Source organism: Rhineura floridana, chromosome 1 (genome assembly GCF_030035675.1).
Source record: "Rhineura floridana isolate rRhiFlo1 chromosome 1, rRhiFlo1.hap2, whole genome shotgun sequence".
In the NCBI taxonomy this organism is placed as follows: Eukaryota; Metazoa; Chordata; class Lepidosauria; order Squamata; family Rhineuridae; genus Rhineura; species Rhineura floridana.
In genome coordinates this window covers 130,493,987-130,518,290 of record NC_084480.1, presented here as the reverse complement: position 1 = coordinate 130,518,290, position 24,304 = coordinate 130,493,987, and the positions used below count along the sequence as shown (strand labels likewise).

Below are 24,304 nucleotides of genomic sequence, written 5' to 3'. Positions count from 1 at the left end.
GTGCTGTAAATCCTGGTATGTATCCTTTAGTGCAGTGGTCACCAACCCATCACTCGCAGCAGGTAGCCCAGAAACTGAGCTTGCTTGCTTAAGTGAGTCTCTAGCCCTCCTAGAAAGAATGGTATGGAACAAAATAGGCAGGTACCCATCTAAGTGATTTATGTGACATGAGCCAGCCTGGTTGCTTCTGCCTGTCATTGTTATTAGCTAATGAGTGAAGTCAGAGCTGTGATTGATAAGTGAGTTGTTTGGACTCCAGGTAATAGGAATCCCTGGGGTCCTAAGGAGCTGTTGTTTTTTCCTTCCCTTTTAGTGCACTTTTCCTGCTTCTGTCTTTTTTTTCTCGTCCTTGGAATCTTCATAGTTTCCCCTTCCTTTTTCTCTGTCAACCAGGATGCATCTTTCGGTGCTGGCTTGACCTGAGATCAGATAGTGTCTAGAGCAGTGTTTCTCAACCTTTTTTTTATTTTTTTGTTGCTGGACTACAACTCCCATCAGCCCCAGTCAGCATGGCCAATGGTCAGGAATTATGGGAACTGTAGTCCAGCAACAAAAAAAATAAAAAAAGGTTGAGAAACACTGGCCTAGAGTCTAGAAGACGTTATTTTCTGCAAATACCACTACACAATATGTATGTGTGAATGTTAAAGAATCCCCCTCCCCTTAAAAGGCAAATGTGAAAACTTTGCAAAGTGGCTTTGGCATGTTTCCTGCTTTGCAGAAGCTAAAGACCAGGGCTTAATTAAGCATTCACTGTATAGTTAATGTAACACTACAATGGTATGCATGTCTACTCAGAAGTAAGTCTTTTTGTGTTAAATGAGACTTACATTCAGGTAAGTGGGTATAGGATGGCAGCCCAGGCTTTGTTTTAGGGTTGGCATTGGGGAAACACAGGGTTCTTGTTCCTTCAACAGCTGTATGGCAGGCAGAAATTCAGCAGGTCAAGCCTTTTCTAGTATGATGATACAATTAAGGGAAAAGCTCCTCCAGAGCCAGCACCAGATTGCAGCGGGTCCTTGGGAATCAGACTTCAGGGGTCCTTGGTGGCAACACTGCTGCCGCTGCCGGGACCTTAAATACGCCCGGTCCTGTGAGCAGATTAGCATGATGTGTGTGCACGCCTACCATCATGCAAAATGGGAGGGGGGGTGTTGATGCCCCTGCCACCACAACCTTGGGTGATGGAAGTATGTATGCACTGATGTGCCGCCACAGGAAGTTGCACAGCCAGCCAGTGCCGGTGGGGGGCGATATGTTTCCCGGGAGGGTGTTTAGCACTCTGTGATCTGTGTCAGCATCGGGTTGTGGATGCACACCCAATGCTAGCGTGGATTGTGGAGTGGCAGCTACAGCTGCCCAGCACCAGTGCCAGGGGTCTCAGCCAGTGCCTAACCTGGCTGCCTGTTGGTGCCAGGCCTGAACTTCTCCATGACAACTCTCTAATTTTGTGTTATGCCATGGCTCTATGGCAGCCATTTCGTAACTGGTGCCCCCAGTACTTTCTTAAAATTTGAAATGTGCCCTCTGGTCCAGGAAGGTTGACAACCTCTGCTTTAGTGATTTGCATTTCCATTTGAGATTGTTGCTTTATATCTACAGAATCTGGAAATGCAACATGGATCATTGATGGCTCTAGGATTCACAGTAGGACGGTATTTGTCAAAGAGAAAAACTAGGATGGTAGAACTGCATAACTTAGGAGATCCAAATACGATTGTTGCTCCAGAACAAGACCAGTTGATAAAGTCAACAACGGAAACTATAGGTCAGTCCACACCTTTCATACTTTGACTATTCTCTTGATCCATTTGGTTCCATTTCTGGATCTGAAAAAGAAACTTCTCTCAGCTCGTTGTATTGTGTTCTCCCGGATAGCTGGTATAGCACAGTGGGGAGGAGAGCCTGGCTGGGAGTCCAGAGTGTGTGAGCTCAACCCCCTGCTCGTGTCTCCTGGGTGTCAAGGGCCAGCTAAAGATCACCCCCACAGTGAGTGGCTCAGGGGTTACGTGCCCTGCCACCTGTGTAGCCGTGGGCAAGCTACATAGTCTCAAGGAGCCCAGTTGTCCCCCAGCTGGCAGTTGCGGACAAGGAAGGGGCTGGCTTGTGCAGCTGTGGCAAGCTGAGCAGGCCCTTGCCAGCTGGAGAGGACTAGCATCAGAGGGAGGCAATGGTAAATCCCCTCTGAATACCGCTTACCATGAAAACCCTATTCATAGGGTCACCATAAGTCGGGATCAACTTGAAGGCAGTCCATTGTGTTCTCCCTATTCCACGCTGTGTGAACAAACTAGGAGCTTTGCCACAAAGCTATTAAAGCACAGTAGTAATCTGAAACCCATCACTTGGTAATCACAACTGTTATTTGGTGCTTTGGCACCAGTTCATAATATGAAACTAAGTTTGTGTAGCTTGTTATACAAGGGCCTGGTTTGCACATTATGTTAAGGCAAACAATGGTATAACATGAATATGGGAGCTTGTGGGCACTTCATTCCTCCCCAGTCATTTTGCTGCTGCGCTGAAATAAGCCATGGTTTGGCTGAGTATGTTGTCTGAATCCGTGTTTGTGGTTTACTGCTGTCCAGATTAACCATGACCTGTAAGCAAGGTTTATCCTGCGGTTTACGGTTCATGGTTGTCCTGTGGCTTATGGCTCCTGGAGCTAAACTATGAGCCTGATTTCAGATGGCATGCTAAGCCAAACTATGACTTTGTTCAGTGAGGCACAACTGTGGGGAAGTAAAGAGACTGCAGTCTCTCCCGAAGCCACATATTTGCATGTCTATGCTAAGCCATGGGTTGGCTTAGGATAAGGTGGCAAGCAGGCCAATATACAGGCATACCCCACTTTAACGTTCGCAATGGGACCGGAGAGTATACTTTAAGTGAAAATCTACTTTAAGTGAAGCAATTGTCTTCACATGTACTGCACACAATCACCACTAGATGGCAGCAGCGTCATGCCAATAAAAGTATGTTACTGCGAAGCGCGCGAACGTTAAGCGGGGTATGCCTGTACTTCACATAAAACAATTCCAGCTGGTAGAATTCTGAAAAATGAAATTTTATTGTTTTTATGTAGTAATGTTACCTTTCTGAATATGAGAGTATGATGATGGTTATTATTTATGGCTGGCATAGCTAACTGAGTGGTGGATATTTTTATTGGTCCCTAGTTACTCCATCAAATTTTAATAGTATAATGTTTTCTCATTGCTAGGGATTTTTTTTAATGATCAAAGAGTTCTTCTGTGAAACTTCGTCTTTGAGATTTTGTATGTAATGCCTCAGCTTTTTTCAAGCACATTGTTCCATAACTTGCATAGCCCTTACTTTTTAGATAATACCAGTATTGTTATGAAGCCTCCCTTCCTTGGGGCAGCTAATTTATGTTACAAAATATGCCCCCGTGCACCCTAGACCACTGTCTGTAGAATGGAGTGGCCCCTAAGAATAAGGAAATTGACCGTCTTTGATATAAGATACTAGATAAAGAAGAGATTCTGTCACAGTAGAAGTAATACTCTTTTTATGGATATGGCATTATTCCAGCATAATATTTTGACTTGTTCCTGATGATACCTATTGCAGAAGAGTGGCAGTCTTGCTGTCTTCTGGGGTGCCGTAAATTTTGAATAATTGGTTTTTTTTAAAGGAGAAATTCAAAGTCATCCTGTTTGTTTTTATCTTAGGTTCCTTTTTGGATAGTACCTCCCCACTTTTGGCAGTAGCAGCTTGTACAGCACTGGGGGAAATAGGGAGGAATGCCCCTCTCCCCATCCCCAATGAAGGCACTGGATTTACAAAACTCCATCTTGTTGAAAGTTTACTAGCCAGAATCCCTTCAGGCAAGGAAACCAATAAGGTAATTTTTGTAATGGTTCATTATTTCTTTATGCATATTTGTTTCTAGGTTTCCTCATGTGAAGTAGATGAAAAAAAACAATTCTCCCTATGGGTAAAAGACTGAAGTTTATAAAACTGATTATCAGTAAAGAAAAGGGGTGGAAAGTTGTGTTAAATTTTTTAATTGAAGCAGATCAGATGAGCACTCACGGTAAGCTTGTAGTATAGGGAAATCCTACAGCTTGTGGCAGACACACATTTCTGTTAGTGGTTCATGCCTTTTACAGTATGGGCACAGCACATATTGGACTCAGTGTGCTATGCCAAACTTGTGATCTTTCAGCTAGTGCTATAAGCTTGATGTATTACTTAGGTTAGGAGATTTGTTTTCCCACCTATACATGGGCAGACATTTTTTAAAAATTCCTTTTCGTTTCTTTTAGATGAAAGAACGAGCTACACAAACACTAGGTTACTTTCCAGTAGGAGATGGAAACTTCCCCCACCAGAAGCTACTCTTACAAGGATTAATGGATTCCGTAGAGGTAATGCTCTAATATTACTCTTTAAATATGAAAATAATTGGCTAAAATTGGTGTTTAGTAACTTGCCAAGTATCTTCAGTTCTGTTCCATTTTTTCAAAGTTGATGTAACATACCAGCCTTCATATATGTGAATTTTGAATGTAAATTTTTTTATATGAAATAACATCTGCTATTTAGATTGTGGATATTGATGTGGAAGCAGTTCTCACTGTGTTCAGTATCTCTGCATCCTTATTGAGTGTTTGTGCTTGTCAAATTGGGGTCATGTGATGGCTTGTCATTCTGACTGTGAATATTCTTTATTGACCTTGTTGCCTGCTACCTTTTTCTTTCTGTTTACCTTAATATGGTAAACAAAATTATATCTTTCAAGAGTGTTAACATGTCAGAAAATATTTGTAATTCTACCTGCTATCCTTATTGGCTGTTCTTCAATGGAGCATTCTTTCTGGAAATGCTAAGGAACTCTCAAAAAGTCAGCTTAAATTTGAGCAGCCGTCCACATTTAGAAAATAGCCTTTCCAGTGGAGACTTAACATGAACAGTCTCTTAATTGTGAGTTAACAGACTAGGAGCAGGCTGCAAACTGCATTTCATTCCCCCATCTCTAGTGTGAATTCCCTTCCACCCACAGTTCAGCCTTTCATCGGCTGCAGCATTAACAGTAATTAAGTACAACCAGGCCAAGTAGGGCTTTAAGCTGATTAAGAATCTTGGTTGGCTTTAACTGTGGTTGATGGTGGTTATAATGCTCAGCCTTGGTGAAAGATAGCAAATGGAAATAACATTGGGAAAGAGGGTGAGGGGAGGAAGCACGCAAGCACACAGTCTGCTCCTGGTCTCTTATGATATTACTCCCATTACTCTAGAGTTGACCATTGAAAAGGATACAAGTGGCTGAATTATCTGTGATCTTGTTTTAAGAGGGACCAGTAGTTCTTTTTCTTTTTTCTTTGAAGATTTGTTCTGTTACATAAGGGCAGTTTTTTTGTAGCCAGCCTTAGTTTAAGCACTCACCCGATCATCATGGGTAATACGAAATTGTATCCAGGTGAGTGAGTGGGCTGCCAGAGAAGGGGCGGAGCGATCTGTGCGTGTGCTAACCCCCCCCCCCCGTGTTTTTGTGTCCATGGCATAGAGGAAGGTCTTCCCCTTGTCCTGTGCCCAGCATAGGAACCAGCCAAGCCGGATGGCACAGGAGGACCTGGACCTTTCTATTGCTCTTCTGGCAGCCTGTTGCACTTTGATGGGGGGTGCACAGGAGGCAATCCCCCTTTCTGTGGGCCTACACAGAAACCAAGTAGGCTGGTGGCAAAGGTGTGGATCAATCTGTCCCTCTGTCACCAGCACACTTCCTCAGCTGGATTAGTCATGAAGCAAAGGCTTCTCTGCCAGCCCCTCTTATGAATGAAAAGCAGGCTAGTATAGATTTTTTTTACAGGCTAGTAACTTTTGTGGTCTTATTTACAAGGCTGCTGAAAACATGTCCTGAAAGTATGAAGCAGAGCCTCCCTGGAAAGGAAACACTTTACTGAGTCCCTTCCTCCTACGCCTAGTTTCATGTGTTTGGATCAGATTAGAAAAAAGCGGATAAGAGAAAAATCAACTCATTTGAAATGTGGTGTTGGAGAACTTTGCACATACCATGGACTGTGAAAAAGACAAATAATTGGGTGTTAGAACAAATTAAACTAGAACTATCACTAGAAGCTAAAATGATGAAACTGAGGTTATCATACTTTGGACACATCATGAGAAGACATGATTCACTAGAAAAGACAATAATGCTGGGAAAAACAGAAGTGGGTAGAAGAAGAGGAAGGCCAAACAAGAGATGGATTGATTCCATAAAGGAAGCCACAGACCTGAACTTACAAGATCTGAACAGGGTGGTTCATGACAGATGCTCTTGGAGGTCACTGATTTATAGGGTCGCCATAAGTCCTAATTGACTTGAAGGCACATAACAACAGCAAGGAAGTAATATCCTCCCCTGTACTCTTGCAAGCCAGTCCCCTGTAACAGGAGTAATATGTCACTTACTTCACTTAAATTGGCTGACTGGTGCTAGGGACCAATTTCCTCCTTTTTGCAGCAGGTTAATTTTTGCTTCCATATGACTGTTCTTATTTCCCCATTCCCATTGGAACCAAAAGTGAGCTTTGCCAGCCAGTTCATCTCTGCTCTGTCTTTGTTTAAATGATTCAAGCCTTTTCTAGGGTGATGTTGCTTGGCAAATCTAGCTAGGTGGAAAACTTTCTGTTTGCAGGACATTTTTTTCACAGATGATACAAACATTTTAAGTTTTATTGGAGTCAACATCCAAACACAGGAATGAGCTGAGGAGATGACTCAAAGCAGTTTTGAAAATCTGATCCATGAAGTTAAGCAAAGAGTGCATATCTCCCTTTGCTCTCTATAATAGCCAGAATTGGTATCTTGCCAAGGGAGAATTGATAGGCTTGCAAATGACCAAGTTGAAAGTGTCTTCCTGTTGTGTCTCTCAGGCCAAGCAAATTGAACTGCAGTTTACTGTTGGTGAAGCTATTACTAGTGCTGCAATAGGAACCAGCTCTGTAGCAGCGCGTGATGCATGGATGGTAACTGAAGAAGAGTACACTCCTCCTGCTGGTAGGCTTGGGTATGGGGATTACCTACAAAATCTTTCAGTGACCAGTTGTGTATACGGTGCTTTTTCACTTTTTTGTGAGTTCGGTACCAGACCAGTATCAGTGGGAACTAATTGCCTGTGTTTCTTTTATCTCCCCATCCCATTCAAATACTTGATTCATGCTCAGATGTGTAATAGTCACCTGGGATTAGGCCTGTATCCTACCCTATAGAGTTTTTTGATTACATCATAATACAAGGGTAAAGGGCTGGATACAGGCCTTTTTTCACCTAATCCCAGGTGAGTTTTAAGCATCTGAGCATGAAGCAAGTATTTGAATGGGACTGACAGGAGGAAAGCATGTGCAGCTGAACATACCTAGATTTCCAAAATTATACTTAGCCTTTGTCTGCATATTATTCTGAGTTTGCTTCATATGATTCTGAAACTTACTCAGCAAGGTTTTAAACCTAAGCTTGGGTTTAAATTTATGAGTAATTCTCTTTTGACCAAACTTCAGATTTAAGCTGCAAATCTAGGCAAAATCTAATCCATCCCTTGTCCCTGTAAGGCAGTGTGCAAAGTTATCTTAAGTGCACAGACCCGGGGGCAAGCATACATGTTACCCTCCCTCCCCCAGCATTCCTCGGGTGGTTGGTTGGTTATTTATTTCAAACATTTGTACACTGCTTTCAGGTATTAGTAACCTTTCAAAGCAGTTTACAAAAATATGAAAATAAAGCTCAAGTTAAAAATTCATACTTTTTAAAGTGGCAACAGAAGATGATTTTATTCAAAAAGGGCTTATGCATGCTGGAAGCTCATGTCATTGATATGCTAGATGTGACGTGTGTAGCAGATTCCAGTGCTATAATCAAAAGCACTCTGCCCTTCCAGCGGGGTCTTCAGCCATCTGGGCCATACAAACCTCAAGAATGCCTGGCCCTTCTGCCTGGATGGTTCAGGCAGAGCGTGGTTGCAGTTGCGGGGAGGGTGTTTACATGCTGGGAAATATCCCAAGGTAAGGAAAGGGCAAGGTGGGCAGGCCACAGAATGCCCATCTCCCTGGCCCTCTCATGCTCCCTCACAGCTTTTGGAACCAAGGAAACTGCCATATACCGCCAAATCATACTATTGGTCCATCTAGCTCAGTATTGTCTACACTGACTGGCAGTGGCTCTCCAGGGTTTCAGGCAGGGAATCTGTCTCAGCCCTGCCTGGAGATGCCAGGTATTGATCCTGAGCCCTTCTGCATGCAAGGCAGATGCTCTACCACTGAGCTGCAGCCCTGCAGTTAAATGAATTCAAGCAATCCAGTAAGAGCTGTATCCCCTTGTTGCTACAGCTGCTTGCACACAGATATGCTGGATTTAGCTTTTAGGAAAAAAATTAGTTTGGATTATAGAAAAATTGGATAAATCTTATACATATTTTTGTTCTTGATTTCTGTACACTGCAAGATTTGTGTAGGCAAAAACCAAGTAATTGTTTTGGGGATTTTTTTTACAATGAAGCTTGAGTGGGGGGAAAGCCACCATAGCCATGATTTAGATCCCATTATAGTACTCAAAGTCTGTGCTGCAGCATTTCCTAAGCACAAGCTTACAGGAAGACATCTGAATTGGGGCAAATCTCCAGTAAGGGCCAGAATGCTGAATGTCTAACTTGAAAACAATATGTGCTGGCCCAAACCTCAGTTTTTCAAATTATTTTGTTTGTAATAATCTTTCCTCCCCCTCTACATTTGTTTAATTACAATAGATGTGAAAGTTAATGATGTGGTCCCCTGGGTCTTGGATGTCATTTTGCATAAACACATTGTCAGCCCCAATCCTCATGTAAGGCAAGCATCCTGCATCTGGCTTTTGTCACTGGTGAAGAAGCTCAGCACCCACAAAGAAATTAAGGTACGAAGAGAAATCAGTCTCTCTCTCTCTCTCTCTGTTTTGTTAATAGTTTGTACCCTTGTCATGCTTTCTATTTGTTCTTTCTCATTGGCCTGACTTGCATCATGCTAAGCCAAGCCATGGTGTGGTTTGCAGGAGAGAAGATTGTGGCCACCTAACTCCTCCCTCGTCATTCTCTGCTGTGCTACACACTGAGCTTAGCCATGGTTTGGCTTAGTGTGATCTGAACCACAAACTGTAAATCATATGATAAATCTTGGTTTGGCTGGAGAGAGCTAAACCACGAGCCTGGGTTTGAACGACATGCTAATCCAAACTATGGCTTAGCTTGGCACAGCAGCAGAATTACCAAGGAGAAGCAAAGTGGCTGGGGCCTCTTTTCTGGGAGTCCACATAACTTACGTGTTTGTGCTAAGCCATGGTTTGGCATGACATGAGAATCAGGCTGGGTCTTTTGCCTCTTTTTCTGTCTTCTGGTTTTCTGCTTGTTCTTGTGCAATTCCTGGATGGACAAAAGAGGATAAGCAATACCAACCTTTGGCTTTCATGGATAGGTAACTTTTCCAAAGCTCCTGAGAATATACAAGGGCTACTTGTTGGGGTCCTTATTGAAATTGATAGCCATTATCATTAAAACACTGAAGATTTGTGTTGGCAAAGTGGTGAACAATGGATGTGTTACACTGGAAAATGTACACATTCACACTTACATGTTCACATTTCATGGGGTTTGTTTATTTTCCTTTCGTTCAGTAGCATAGAAATTGACTTTGAGGTAGTATTCTCTTTGGGCCCGGTCAGCTGTCACTTTGCAAGAAGGCAACACAGTAACATAGAGAATGAATCTTGGTTTCCTGTGTACTTTCTCCCAGACCCTGACTGTGCAAAGAAGGTAACTGATAAACCACTTCATAAGTGTGTATGAATTCCCTGCCCTGTGATATGTTTCCCTTCTTCAATCTGGAGATAGGTTTTTGGACACAGATTTGTATTTTGTTTTGTGGGAAGGCTTTTTCAGACCTTGTAGTAGGATAAGTCTAACATAAAACTCCTCTTTTTTCCTCCTCTTCTTTTGTAGTCTCATCTCAAAGAAATACAAACTTCATTTGTATCCATTCTGTCCGACAGTGATGGTAAGTAGAATTTTTCTTTCTTTTACATTTTATATCTCACACTTTCAACACAAATGATATGTTCCCAAAGTGGCTAACAAGGTTGTAAGAATAACACTTGTAAAAAAAAACCCTGTAAAATAAAGCATGAAGACTAAACACTAGGGTCCCCAGCATGGTGCCCACATCATCACAGTGCCCCCCACACACACGCATCCCCCCTGGTGCTGCCCCCCCGTGCTCTGTCCCACCCATTTTTTGTTTTGTTGGTGTTTTGTTTTTAACCTTGTTAGCCCTAGGCTGGCTGTGGTGTTTTGGGTTTTTTTGCCTGCTTTTTGTAAGGAGTGTTTTGCTATTCTTTTTCTCCTCAGTTTTGTTTTGTAGGGTGTGTCTGTTTTGTTTGCCTTGTTTTTGCCTGTTGGCTTTTGTATTTGTGGATGTTTTGCCTGTTTTAGAGAGAGAGTGAGTCTGAGCATCATCAGTCTTAGTCCTGTGAAATAGGCATTTTGTAATGCCCATGATGGTTTCAGTAACAATAATGTGAACATTAGTAGTTCTCTTTAAACATGTAAAACCTGTGAAAAAAAATCTTACTAAATGAAAGTAATGAGTGCTCCAGATGGGCCTCCCTGGGGAGGGCATTCTAATTCTTATACAATTTTGCCATTTAATTAAAAACTTGCAGTACTTTATCAGAAACTGAAGTCATTATCAGGCACTGTAAATGGAGAAAAGCTGACATAATGCAATTAGGCTGCAATTGTATACACATTTACCTGGGAGTGTATTCCATAGAACTACTTCTGAGTAGACATGTATACAGTTGATGTGTTAATGACTTCACAATTTTAAAAATAAGTTCAAAAAATAAAGTGTGATATTGAAATTAGATGTTAAAAAGCATAGCTTTACTGGAATTCACATTCATGTTATATCCTCTAATTTTGATATTTTGGGGGGTCCAAATATTGATCCAAGTACAGCATCATTTGAATTGCTATTTTTAAACTCTGCGCTATATATTTATTTCAGTCACATGTAAAAATAACATATGTTTATCATTCAGCAATGCAGTGAAGTAAAACAGCTGTTGAATGTTAATGGAGAAAGTAACGCCATCCTAAATAGTGTTTTTCTCTCTCCCCCCCCCCCACATCAGATGACCTATTCGATTTCCAAAATTCTCTGTTTTTAGTTTATGAGGAGGAAAAATATAGACAGTTATTGACATGTTGGTTTCAGAAAATAAATGCCATGGAATAGATAAGGTGACACTTTTCTGTTGGATCAATGTGTGAAACAGAGACCTTAACAGACCACCAAGACCAATTCTAGTTAACTGTGGGATGGGCAGGGAGCAAAGCATGTGCACAGCCAAAAATGCGATGAAAGTTTTTACTAGCATTGATTATACCTTGCTGAATAGCAGGGCCAGCACAAGGCATGAGTGGGCCTTTGGGCACCAGACTGCCCCGGGTCTGTGTTGTCATGCTCCCCAACACCCCCTCCCAATGCAGGCAGTGCGGGCTGAAATTCCTCCCATGTTGCTGAATTAGCATGCTAGCACACTGTGCATGCATGTCTGCCATCACCCAAGATGGCAGCAGGGGTGCCAACCTCTTAAGGATGGCCCTGCCCCCATCTTGGATGTGATGGTAGGCATGTGTGTGCAGCTCACTAGAATGTGATATAGGTGGAGTGGGCAGGCCTATTTAAGCCCATGCTTCCTGCATGGGGACGGTTTCCTGGGAGGGTGGAGCTCCTGCTTCATGATCCACAGCAGTGTCTGATTGCTGGGCCCTGCGATCAGATGCTGATGTGGATCATAGAGAAGGAGCTTCACCCTCCCAACCTAAGAAGGGCTGTCTGCTGGTGCCGGGCCTGCTGAACAGACAGTCACAATAAAATGGAGAGTCAGCATTCCCATAATCCCTGCTTTTCTGTGTTTAGCAGTCCAGATGTTAATGTGTTGTCATCTCCAGTACAAACTTCCCAGACCTTATGATGTGCATGCAACTGTTGCACAGCCTGCACTGTGGCAGTTTAGGACTGCATGCAGTCCAAATGTGCAAAAACTTTCCCATAATCTTCTATGAAAAGTGGAATGCTCCAGAAGCACAATGGGGAGTTGCTATGTTTCTATTTCATAGGAAAGAAGAGGAAGCCATGCAAGACTTTAGATTGTCCCATGTGATTTCCTGGATCATGTTGACAGCCTGAATGTCTCTGCTAGTTCAAAGTTGTGGTGTTTGTAACTCTTGTTTGGTTTTATAGGTTCTGTACTTTTTATGTGTTTGAAACTTCTTTTATTATAACTTCGTTATTGTGTTAGAGCCCTGATTTTTATGGTTATAAGCACATTACATATTCATATTATTCTTATTCTTAATATTATTATTATTATATTGTTATTCCCTCTTAGTATGAATTTGTTTTGTGTTTCTTGTAGAACTCAGTCAAGATGTTGCTTCTAAAGGCCTTGGTTTGATATACGAACTTGGTAGTGAACAAGATCAACAGGAGCTGGTTACTACTCTTGTTGAAGCTCTTATGACCGGGAAAAGGTATTTTGGCACCCCTTATATGTGGAATGTGTGTAGGGGAGGGTAGTCTGGTTTAAAACATGACACTTTGAAAATAAATGACTTAAACATAAAGATAGGTTGTTTAGTGATACTTCTGGAAGGAAGGCCTGAAGCCCCTCTGCCCACATCTGGGTAACTATTTGCTGGCACCAACAGTCACCCAGTGAGTAGGCTTTTTAAATCCTTCCCCTTGTCTTCATCACCTCCACACATAGGAGGGATAACTGCTGAATCGGAATTTTTACTACTTATGCTTCCAGTGCAATTTAGAACTTGGAAAACCAGGATCTCAGTTGTGTGGGAAGCTTGCATGAATAGAAAAGGCTTCCCACTGGCAAAGTTAACACCTTCAATTTATTGAGGGTGATGGGAATGTGGGGGTGGGGGGGACTAGTGCTCTCCTTCCTTCCTCTTCCCCCCCATATCACATGAGAGATTTTGAAATACCAATTAGCACTACAGTTGTTCTTGGTTTTGTCTATAAACGCATACTTTTCTTTCCAGAGTTAAGCATGAAGTGACTGGGGAAACAGTGATGTTCCAGGGATCAGGCCTTGGCAAGACTCCAGATGGGTAAGTTCACTGACTAATTGCAGTGTTTCGACTAACTAGCATTTACATTTGGAAAATCTTTCTTTCTTTCTTTCTTTCTTTCTTTCTTTCTTTCTTTCTTTCTTTCTTTCTTTCTTTCTTTCTTTCTTTCTTTCTTTCTTTCTTTCTTTCTTTCTTTCTTTCTTTCTTTCTCCTTCTAGAATCATGAATGCACTAATTCCGAAGACTTTGGGTTGTTTGTTCAGTTTTACTGGGAATTTTTGCCAATTAAAAGTTTTGAAAAAGTACTCTGCTGTAGATCTGACCTAACTTTACAGCTGTTATTTAAATAAATGTCCAGGATGCTGCGTTGACACCATCCACATTTTGTGATAATTTCTGTGAGAATTTTAAAGAGTGGCATTAATTTTTCATTTCTGTTTTCCCAAGCCAGGGTCTTTCTACTTACCAGGAGCTTTGTTCGCTTGCTAGTGACCTCAATCAGCCAGACTTGGTGTACAAGTTCATGAATTTGGCCAATCATCATGCAATGTGGAACTCTCGGAAGGTAATTCATTTGTGGTTACTGCAGCATGAATGAAAGAACAACACAGACCCATCATAGTGTGTGCATTCAGGGTCACTTTGAAGGAATTTGGTCCCCTCTTTTTGAATTGTGATCTGAAGCCCAGGATTGTAGAATTAGAAGGGATCAAAAGGTGTTCCATCCTTGTTGCAAGGTAGCCCACCAGTCCCAGTGGATTAAACTATGCAATCCAGATTCATGAGTGCATATGTGCTGCATCTTAGCGCCATATCCCTTGCACTACACAGGCCTTCTCTCTTTCACACTCCACACTCCAGCCACCCTGGAAGTCTTATACTAAAGATTGGCTTATACATTTACCAAATAAATAACGATGAACATTTTGCTAGTGTTGAATATTTTCTAACTACCATTATGGAAATGAATGAACATAAATGGGCTTCCCAAGTAGTTAGCTTTAACAATATTTTTATTCTTTGTTTTCTCAGGGAGCAGCTTTTGGTTTTAATGTGATTGCTACCAAAGCTGGAGAGCAGCTGGCTCCTTTTCTTCCTCAGCTGCTTCCTCGTCTCTATCGATACCAGTTTGACCCCAATCTTGGGATTCGGCAGGCTATGACCAGCATTTGGAATGCGCTAGCGACAGACAAATCTGCAGTAAGTGAACAGAAGTTTCTCTCTGTCACATTGTGATGCTTCTGACAGCTAATCACATGTGACAAGTTTTAGATCGCTGGAGATTCTATTAAATGGGGGGGAAATCCCCTAGGAAATGGCTTGTGAGAGTCAAATAATAAACATTTTGCTAAAAGTAATGGGTGCACACACCTGCACATACTTTGCCCTGTACTATACACAGCAATTTTGGATGCAGGGAGGCTGTTAATGTTTACAGTTGGTTTCCATTCGATCAGGTGGACAAATATATGAAAGAAATCCTTGATGATTTATTAAGCAACCTGACCAGCAGCATGTGGCGGATCCGAGAGTCCAGGTATGTATTTCTGTAACTGTCTTTTATGATTTAAATAAAGGTTTGGTGTTTTGGGAGGTGCAGAGCTCCCTGCGTTTTCCAGCATTAGATTTTCAATATACATTTATTTATGCTTGAAAATTATGAGGGAGAGATTTAAAAAAAATGCTGAGAGTCTTGAGCAAGCATGCACAACATAGTTGGAAGTAAGCCCAAGTGAAATCAGGGAAACTTACTTCTGAATAAACATATTTCAGACTGAGATGTTAGGATTCTCATAAGTTTCATGAGCCACACATGTGGGGGAGAGGGGGCTTAAACCTTTTTGCTTTCTTCCCAAGAGGTTTGTTCTTCTCTTGGCACTCCAGCTGTATGCTCTTTGACCTTTCCAAATACAATTTTCAGGGTGAGTAGCAGCATCAACTGGGTTTGCCTATGTCACAGACTAGTTCAGTGTTTCTCAACCGGTGTGCCTCCAGATGTTGTTGCAATTCCCATCTTTCCTGACCATTGGCAATGCTGGCTGAGGCTGATGGGAGTTGTGGTCCAACAACATCTGGAGGCACACCGGTTGAGAAACACTGGACTAGTTATTCCATTTAACTATACAAAAAATCAAGATTCTGTAGTGCTGATGAACATGAGGCATGGTGGGTTATGCTGCCCTCTTGTGCCCAAAGATGGAAAACTCAGGTCTTCTTTGTCTGTTACCATCTACCTAATGTTGAATCTGTTACTTTTTCTCCTGAGGTGTTAGAATGAAAAGAAATAAATAAGACTCTGTTTGCCTCAGTATGTTCGTTCTATTGATGTACACTTTAAGAGCTCTCCTTGCATCTAATAAGTGCCATGCTTTCTCTAATGGGTGTGAAGGGGAGGCACGAAATGTGGGCAGTTTCAACTCTTGTTTGTTATATGGTATATTCACTCTAGGAATATATGATGGATTTGTCCCAATGACCACCTTGTCTGCGTGAAACATGAAATAAAGATGTTATGTCATGCAGTTAGACACCTGACACACACATTTGTGTAAGGGCCACACTTGGGCTTCAGTAGTCACACTGGGATTTCTGAAGCTTCCGTCTCTACTGCAGCTCTGCATTCAATGGAGGCTGGTCTATTGGCAAACAGGGCAATGTCCTACTGCCCTCAGCCAGCCCTGCCCGCCTGCCTGCCTTACATGCACCCAAACAAGGAGGATGGCACTGCCATTCAACTTTTTCCTCCTTAGTCTCAGTGTTGGCCTTGTAGAAATCAGCAGGGAGGAGGATGGGGGGCAAAACTGGAATTAGTTGCTTCTGTCTGTCACTGACTCTGGCTCCATCTACTGTTGATCTCCCTGCCTTCTGCCCTGTCCAAATGGGCACCAGACACCACTTCCTGCATGCTGCCAGAAATCCACTCACAAAAGTTGGGGAATGTCCTCAATAGTATGATTTGATACTGTGTAAGGAGCTGCAGTCAGAAAAAAAAGTGCAAAGGTGCTTATTGTACCCACAGTGATCCCTGGTTCTTTGCCAAATAATTTAAGATGCTATAAAGTGCCTAAAATACCTGTGTGTCTTAGGTAGCCTTCCCCAACCTGGTGCTCTACAGATCTTATTGGACTGTAACTCCTATCAGTCCAAGCCAGGAAGGCCAGTGGTTAGGGTTGGTGGGAGTTGGGAGTCCAATAAGATCTGTAGAGCACCAGGTTAGAGAAGCCCAGTCTAGGGTTTTTTAATTGACAAATAGCATAGCCATTATTATTATTATTATTATTATTAATTCCCTGCCCTTCACCCAGAGGCCGCAGGGTGGATTACAACAATTTTAAAACACATAATTAAAGCACTTAAAAACAACCTAAACAACATCACAGAAAATAGGGTGGATCCTAAAAATATATATCTTTGGTGTTGAAGGCCAGGGTAAAGAAGTGGATCTTCAGCATTTGCCGAAAGTTGCACAATGAAGTTGCCAGATGCACCTTGGTGGGGAGGTAGTTCAACAGCTTTGGGGCTGCCACAGAGAATGCCCTCTCCTGGGCTGCCACCCCCTCTTCTAATCTCAACATCTGAGAACGTCTGTAGGAATGAAAGCAGTCTTTCAAATACTTGGGACCTAAGTCATTTAGGACTTTAAACACTAGCATAAGCACCTTGAACTGGGCCTGGGAACCAACTGGCAACCAATGCATCTGTTTTAAAATGGGTTACATGAGTTCTAAAAGGAACCCCAGCCAGTAATCTGGCTGCTGCATTTTGGACAGATGAAGTTTCAGAGTCTTCTTCAAGGGCAGCCCCATGTATTGCACATTGCAATAATCCAGTCTGGAAGTTACCAGAGCATAGAGTACTGTGGCCAAGTCTTCTCTTGTCAAAAAGGGGCTGAAGCTGGCTAACCAGCCAAAGCAGGAAAAAGGCACTCCTAGCCACTGAGGCCACCTGAGCCTCCTGTGACAGTGTTGGATCAAGGAGTCAGTAGCCCCAGGCCTGCTCCTTCAAGAAAAGAGCAACCCCATCCAGAGCAGGCCGTCTTCCCACCTCCTGAACATGAGAACTTCAAACACATAACAGCTCTATCTTTTTAAGATTCAGCCTCAATATATTGACCCATATCCAGTCCATCAGTGCCTCCAAGCAGCGGTTCAACACCTCAACTGCCTCTCTTGATTCAGATGGAATAGAGAAGTAGAACTGAGTGTCATCTTCATATTGATGGCACCTCATTAGAGTTGTTGCAGACATCCCCAATTTCTTACCCATAGCTAAGAGAACAGGCATGGACAACAAGATTGTATTTTTCTTCCTCGTAATGAATTCTTCCTTTCTTCCTTTCTGCGTTACAGGATATGCTTGGACAGACATTAACTGCAATTAAAGCTAGCCAGGTTCCCACTTAGCCAGGTTTTGCTAATCAACTTCAGCCCTTTTCAAATCATGGTTAAGAGGGGAACCGGATTTAGCCTAACTGTGGTTAACATTGGTGCCAACATATACCTTAGCAATAATTGAGGCAGCAGGAGGAGGGCAATACACTGTTAAATTTCACCAGTCATAGATGAACACCTCAGTTCCAGAACAAGAAAATAATGTCATAAGCATCAATTATCCTCAAGCCTCCTTGTGCAGAGAGAAGGGAGCTCTAAAACGAGAAAGAATTATATCTGAAGAGATCTGGGGGCTAAATTACAATTTTCCACTTAAATTAGAGGTCTTGCCCTCGTAGGTCTTACTGCCTGGAAAGTTTTTTTTTGGGGGGGGGGAATCTATAGGTTTTGAGATACTGAATTTATTTTTATTTTTTGATTTCGCAAAACTTTGTGTTACTGAAGTATAATAAAGTTCTTGCCATAGCTGTCTAGCACTGAATGACCTGCTAAGAGGAAGACCCTTGGACGACATTATTCATAAGCTTCCAGAAATATGGGAAACTCTCTTTAGAGTACAAGATGACATAAAGGTACTAAAGCTTTTTACATGTCTAGTAAAAATTGCCCACCGTCTCAACAAGAGATGAAAATTGGCTAATTTTTGAAGCTCCTTTGTAGTTTCAGTAAATGCAGTTCGCCTCCTGCTCCTTGACTCGCGTTTTTAAAAAATTCTTTACATGTTTGGTAAAGCCAGGGTCAAACTATCCCAGATAGATTATGTAAGAAGATCTGTGATTTGAACTCTCAATGTTTTAATGTTTTAATTGGGTTGGGGTTTATCAAATTTGATCAGCGGGGGTAATATACCAGGGAGGGGCTTAAAACTTTCTGCCCTGGTCTAAATCCCCCTAAACACAAGCTGCTGTTAGAGCCACTGGGGAAAACGGAGACCTGTAATTTTTCCACTGTGAAGCTAACAGCAACTGTGTGCTTTTGATTGGGGAAATTGTAGGTGAGGGAATGGTTAGATCCTTCTCCCAGTGGTTCTTCACTGTCTGATTTAGAGACAGTTCCTTAGTACAAAAATAAAATAAAAACTTGGGAGAGCCAGCTGTGGATTTCCTGACTAGGGTACAGTTTTGGCATTCAGCACCCTAGTATGCTAAATAAGCCATCAAACTGAGCATTATGTTTTGCCATTTTTGAGGGATGGAAAACTTACCAGATGGTAGAGGCAATTAAGCACATAGTCTTAGGCACCAATGTTCAAAACCTATATTGGTACAGACCCTATATCGGGTTGGGAACTGCTAGCCAGCAGGCCACATGTGGCCCCTGAGGCTTCACAATCTGGACTGCAGCATCCCCTTCTTGCCCTTCCCACTGTAATTAGACTTGTAAAGGGACATCTATTGGAGGCAGTGGAAGTCTCTTTTTAAATCTAATTGTGATGGTGGCTGGAGCTATGTGGGGGTAACTTTACTCACCATGTGCTGTAACCCCTCCTCTCCCAGGCCAATAATGCCCTATATCGACTAATTGTTGCTCAGAGGGCACTGTAACATTTGCAGAGAGGGAAGAGTCAAGTCTCCTTTTCCAGCTGCAGTCTCTAGGAAGATTATCCCCCCTTGGCAATTAGGCCTGAAAGCAGCTAAAATCATTTTCCAAGCCTAATTGCTGGAGGGGGCAGGAGGAGCATGTGTGTGTGTATGTGCGTGGATGCATGTATACATGCTGTATGTGACCACACCCACTTTTTCTTGGCCATTCCTCCTATTGACATGTGGCTCTCAAAGAGTTGGCCAATAGGAAATGTGGCACTCAGGCAAAAAAAGGTTCTTTGCTCTTACCCGACAGAATGTGAAAAATTTTTTTGCCTATTCAACAGTTGTTTGGTGAGCTTGATGCTGCAGTGTGTCTGTATCTGTCTATGCTTTGCAGAGCAGGGTTGTGAAACGTGTACTCTACATGCAGCTCCTTATTTCTGCTCTATGGGGCATCCCTAATATTGATTCAGATAATGTGGGCTTTTGGAGTTCATTTTGGCTCCCAAAACAAGCAACAGAGGTTAGAACAAAACATCAGGATGAAATCCTTCTACTTTGTTGCTGATATTTATTTTTATTTAGTTATTACATTTATATACCGCCCCATAGCCGAAGCTCTCTGGGTGGTTTACAACAATTGATAGTGTCTTAAGTTACGTAGAAAAGCTTAAACAAAATTCTCTTTCTCCCCTCCCCTTTTTTTCTTTTTCAGGAATCTGTACGAAAGGCAGCAGAGTTAGCCCTTAAAACATTAAGTAAGGTAAATTTTCATTGCATTTCCATGAACCAAAGTCATTCCACTGACGACCAGCAGATGCTTCCCTCCCAACACATCGCTTGGTCTGACCAAGTGCGTTTTTGGTTTAAAGAGTTTCTTACGTTCCCTGCAGTGGCATGCATTTTCTTTCAAGGAGTAGGACTCACAGAGGGTCACATCTGAGTGTCTTTCTTTGTGTTTTGAGGTGTGTGTGAAGATGTGTGACCCTTCAAAAGGAGCAGCAGGCCAGAGAACAATAGCTGTACTGTTGCCATGCCTTCTTGATAAAGGAATGATGAATACAGTGACTGAAGTGCGAACCCTCAGGTGTGTTCCCTGTTGTCCCATTCTCCCCTCTCTCTCCCCCCACCAAGCCTTTTCAGTTGAATATTTTGGAGTATATTCATCCAAAGAATTCCTTCCTTTCTTACGGCCTCCATATGTTCTTAGCTGAGATTCAATAAACAATCCAGTCTATTTCTGTGGATGGTTCATACAAAACAAGATAATATAAAGACAATGTGTGATAAACAAAAACATTAAAATAATTCTCATAAATTACATAACTAGCGTAATTAAAAACACCATAAAAAGGATGTAACTTACCAGCCATTTAAAAGCTGGTGAAAAAGGTGGGGGTTTACCTGGCATCTTAAAGGAATGCAAATTAAGGGTCTCTGTTTCAATAAATTACAAAGCTAACAAAGCACAGCTTATACAGCCGGTTGGTTCAGGAGGCCATGTATGTGGTGAAAAACCTCTGGGTGGCTCTGCTAAGTAAGAGTTCAAATAGCTGCTGCACCATCTGCTCAGAAGCCCCTTCCTTCCATTCCTCTTTAATCACTGCCGCAGGGAGCATTGTTCCTCCAAGAAGAAGTCTGATGCTGTCAGAGGGAGAGAGAGAGAGTGTGTGTGTGTGAGTGGGCAGGCAGTGGCAGCATTGAGAGAGGGTTGGAAAGGGGCTCTCTTGAGGTCTGTAGGAGTAGTTAGAACTTCTGGGTGGCATTCAACAAAGTCCTACTTGGAGTAGACCCATTAAAATTAATGAATCTTAGAGTGCAATCCAGCTCACCTTTCCGCAGGGCTGGGGGGGGGATTGGATGCTACACACCCCTGGCTGCACTGGCAGGCTCCCGCCGCCTCCAGCTGCCAGGGCATGGTGGGGGCAGAGAGATGGGAGGGACTTGCACGAGATCCTCCTGGCATTTGGAGCCTTCCCCTGGGTCCTGAGCTGCCCAGAGACTCCACCAGTCAAAAGGCTGACACAGTAAAAAACAAAACAAAATTGCAGTGGCCATCTGTGGGGAGTGCTTACTCCCTGGGAAGCCAATTTGTGGGAGCTGGCTTCTTCCTTCCCATTCGCTGGGCTAGTGGCTCCTGAGTGGGAAGTGGATGCCGCGGGGCTTTCCAATGGCTTCCCACCATTTGGATTGCTCTGTTAGTTATATCCATTAACTTCAGTGGGTCTCCTGTGAGTAAGGGTAGCATTAAATATCACCTTCTGGGTATTACAGTCACCTGGCTGCTTCTGGCCGATGAATAAAGGTCCACATGCTTCCTGGGACAACATTCTACTTCTGTGTTAGACAGTTTCCTTTTAGATAGCAAGGGCTAATCAGTATATTATATTGTCTCATAACTCTTGAACAATATTGCTTATGCAGCTGGGGTATTCTTGCTTGTGCAGAGATTTTTATTTTTGGAACTCTTTAAAGATACAATAGGGCCCCACTCATACGGCAGGTTAGGTTCCAGACCCCCGCAAAAAGCGGATCAGCTAGAGCGCAGGGGTCTGGAACCTAACCCGCTGATTGCGCCGGAGGAGGAGAAGATCAGCTGTAGCACTGGGGTCTGATCGCCCTGGAGGAGGAGAAGATCAGCTGTAGCACTGGGGTCTGATCGCCCTGGAGGAGGAGAAGATCAGCTGTAGAACTGGGGTCTGATCGCCCTGGAGGAGGAGAAGATCAGCTGTAGCACTGGGGTCTGATCGCCCTGGAGGAGGAGAAGATCAGCTGTAGCGCATGAGTCTGGAACTTAACCCGATGATCGCGCCAGAGGAGGAGAAGATCAGCTGTAGCATGGGGGTCTGATCACACAGGAAGAGAAGATGATCGGCTGTAGCGTGCTACAGCTGATCTTCCCCTCCTACGGTGAGATCAGTGCTGGAGCGTGGGAGTCTGATCGCTCCGGAAGAGAAGATCAGCTGGAGTGTGCTGCAGCTGATCTTCCCCTCTTCCGGCAAGATCAGCTGGAGTGCGGAGAGCTCCAGCCCCCGCTCCAGCTGATCGCCCTGCTGGCAACGTATTAGCGGGCTGCTGAAAAGCGGGGCGCCGAGAAGCAAGGCCCTACTGTAATTCAGATCTGCTGAAGGAGTCAAGTTGCACCTGAGTTCTTAACTTCCTTATTTCCTGTGCCCTTTGCTATAGCATTAACACTCTGGTGAAGATCAGTAAAAGTGCTGGGGCCATGCTCAAACCACATGCACCCAAACTCATCCCAGCTTTGTTAGAGTCTCTGAGTGTGCTGGAGCCCCAGGTACTCAATTACTTGAGTCTACGCGCTACGGAACAGGAGAAGGTAAGTGCAGCTGCTGAGAAGCATGATGAAGCTTTATAGTTTCTCATACATATATATATTATACAGCCACGAGAGTGGCTGTATACTATAGCCAGCGGGGATTTTTCACATTCCGCAATGTTAAATTGAAATTACTCCTCCATGCCATTCTGATGCTTCCCATAAGCTCATTTCAAAACAAAACCTTAACTTATAGTCCTGAACTCAGAAACGCTTGCTTAACAACCCTGTCAATTTTCATGGCGATACACAAAACAGTCAGAGAGAATCGACAGTTCAAAGTGTAAAAAGAGAGAGAAAAACCTCAGAGCCCTTTTGGACTTTTTTCTCTGTTCTCATAATCTGTTGAAATTCATTAAAAATCAGCCATGTTCACAGAGTACCTGTAATCCTAACACTGACGTTGCCCCATACTCTGACCTTCATCTCCTGCAGTTTAAAAGTTTAAAAAATGCCTGGCTGATTTTTAATTAATTTAATAAATTTTGGCTGGGACCCAATGATAACGTGGAGCATGCTCAGTAAGAACCAACTGTCAGTGTTCTAAAAGCCTCACAGCTGCTGAGCGTAGCTAATCAGGGGGCCACACCCACACCAGACTTTGATTTCATATGAGACAGTCATGGCTTCCCTCAAACAATCCTGGGAAGTGTAGTTTGTGAAGGGTGCTAAGAGACTCCTATTCCCCTGAGACAATGGTTTAACAGTCAGCCACTCTGATTGAAGGTCTGTGAGGGGAACAGGGCATCTCCTAGCAACTCTCAGCAGCCTTCACTAACTACACTTCCCAGGATTCTTTGAGAGAAGCCATGATTGTCCAAAGTGAAATAAAGGCCTGGTGTGGATGTGGCCAGGGAAAGCTTTGGTTTAAATTTGGGTGGGAGGCTACATGTGTCTGCTGTAGAATAAAAAGGTGGGGGAAAGCCTGAAAAAGAATGATTCTGTTTACAATGTTTTCCTTTTGGAAAGGAAAGGGGCTTCCCTTCTGCCCGGTGCCCACCCACCCAATCTCCTCCCCTCCCACTCCCTGCCCCTTCTCTGGGTCAGTGTTGGACTACGACCTGGGAGACCAGGGTTTGAATCCCCACACAGCCATGAAGCTGACTGGGTGACCTTGGGCCAGTCACTGCCTCTTAGCCTCAGAGGAAGGCAATGATGAAATCACCTCTGAATACCGTTTACAATGAAAACCCTATTCAAAGGGTCGCAATAGGTGGGGATTGACTTGAAGGCAGTCCATTTTCATTTTCAAACATGATTGCATAGAAATAAATCCCACTGAACTCAAAAAAATATGCAAATGATCAAACCCACCCTCCCTTCTCTTTCCTCCTATCCCCTCCTCTTGCCCCTTCCCTCCCCCTTCCTTTGCCCCTCACTCCCCATCCCCTTCCTTTGCCCCTCACTCCCCATCCCCTTCCTTTGCCCCTCACTCCCCATCCCCTTCCTTTGCCCCTCACCCCCCATCCCCTTCCAATCCCCTCTTTCCCCTTCCCCCTCCTCCCCTTCCTCCTCCCCATGGTCAGTTTTACCTATCTTAAACATGATTGCACGGAAGTAAATACCATTGAACTCTATAAGCATGCAAATGATCAAACCTGCTCTCCCCTCCACCTTCCTTTGCCCCCCTCCAATATGCTCCTTCCCACTCCCCCTCGTCAGTGTTTCCTATCCTAACCAAGATTGCATAGGAGTAAATCCCATTGAAAATAAGCATGCAAATGATCAGGCCTGCTTTTCCCCTCTCCTCTCCTCTCCCTTCCTCCTCCCCTGCCCACTCCAGCCCTCCCTCCCTCCCCTGGTCAGTTTTACCTATCCTAAGCATGATTACACGGCAGTAAATCGCACTGAATTTAATAAACATGCAAATGATCAAACCTGTCCTTCTCCTCCCCCTCCATCCTGC

At 43.3% G+C, this 24,304-nt stretch overlaps 1 protein-coding gene across 8 annotated transcripts in view; it reads left to right on the top strand.

Annotated features, from left to right (window-relative positions):
- ECPAS (Ecm29 proteasome adaptor and scaffold) overlaps positions 1-24,304 on the top strand; it is an 81,841-nt gene that overhangs the window by 36,791 nt on the left and 20,746 nt on the right. For all 8 annotated transcript variants that reach the window (XM_061632105.1, XM_061632115.1, XM_061632079.1 and 5 more), the window contains 15 exons: positions 1,603-1,768; positions 3,696-3,868; positions 4,293-4,394; positions 6,903-7,026; positions 8,768-8,913; positions 9,992-10,046; positions 12,475-12,589; positions 13,115-13,183; positions 13,592-13,709; positions 14,177-14,344; positions 14,602-14,681; positions 18,002-18,107; positions 19,777-19,824; positions 20,027-20,148; positions 22,248-22,398. In XM_061632105.1, coding sequence (XP_061488089.1) covers positions 1,603-1,768; positions 3,696-3,868; positions 4,293-4,394; positions 6,903-7,026; positions 8,768-8,913; positions 9,992-10,046; positions 12,475-12,589; positions 13,115-13,183; positions 13,592-13,709; positions 14,177-14,344; positions 14,602-14,681; positions 18,002-18,107; positions 19,777-19,824; positions 20,027-20,148; positions 22,248-22,398 — 1,743 coding nt within the window. The remainder of the gene's footprint in view (positions 1-1,602; positions 1,769-3,695; positions 3,869-4,292; positions 4,395-6,902; positions 7,027-8,767; positions 8,914-9,991; positions 10,047-12,474; positions 12,590-13,114; positions 13,184-13,591; positions 13,710-14,176; positions 14,345-14,601; positions 14,682-18,001; positions 18,108-19,776; positions 19,825-20,026; positions 20,149-22,247; positions 22,399-24,304) is intronic.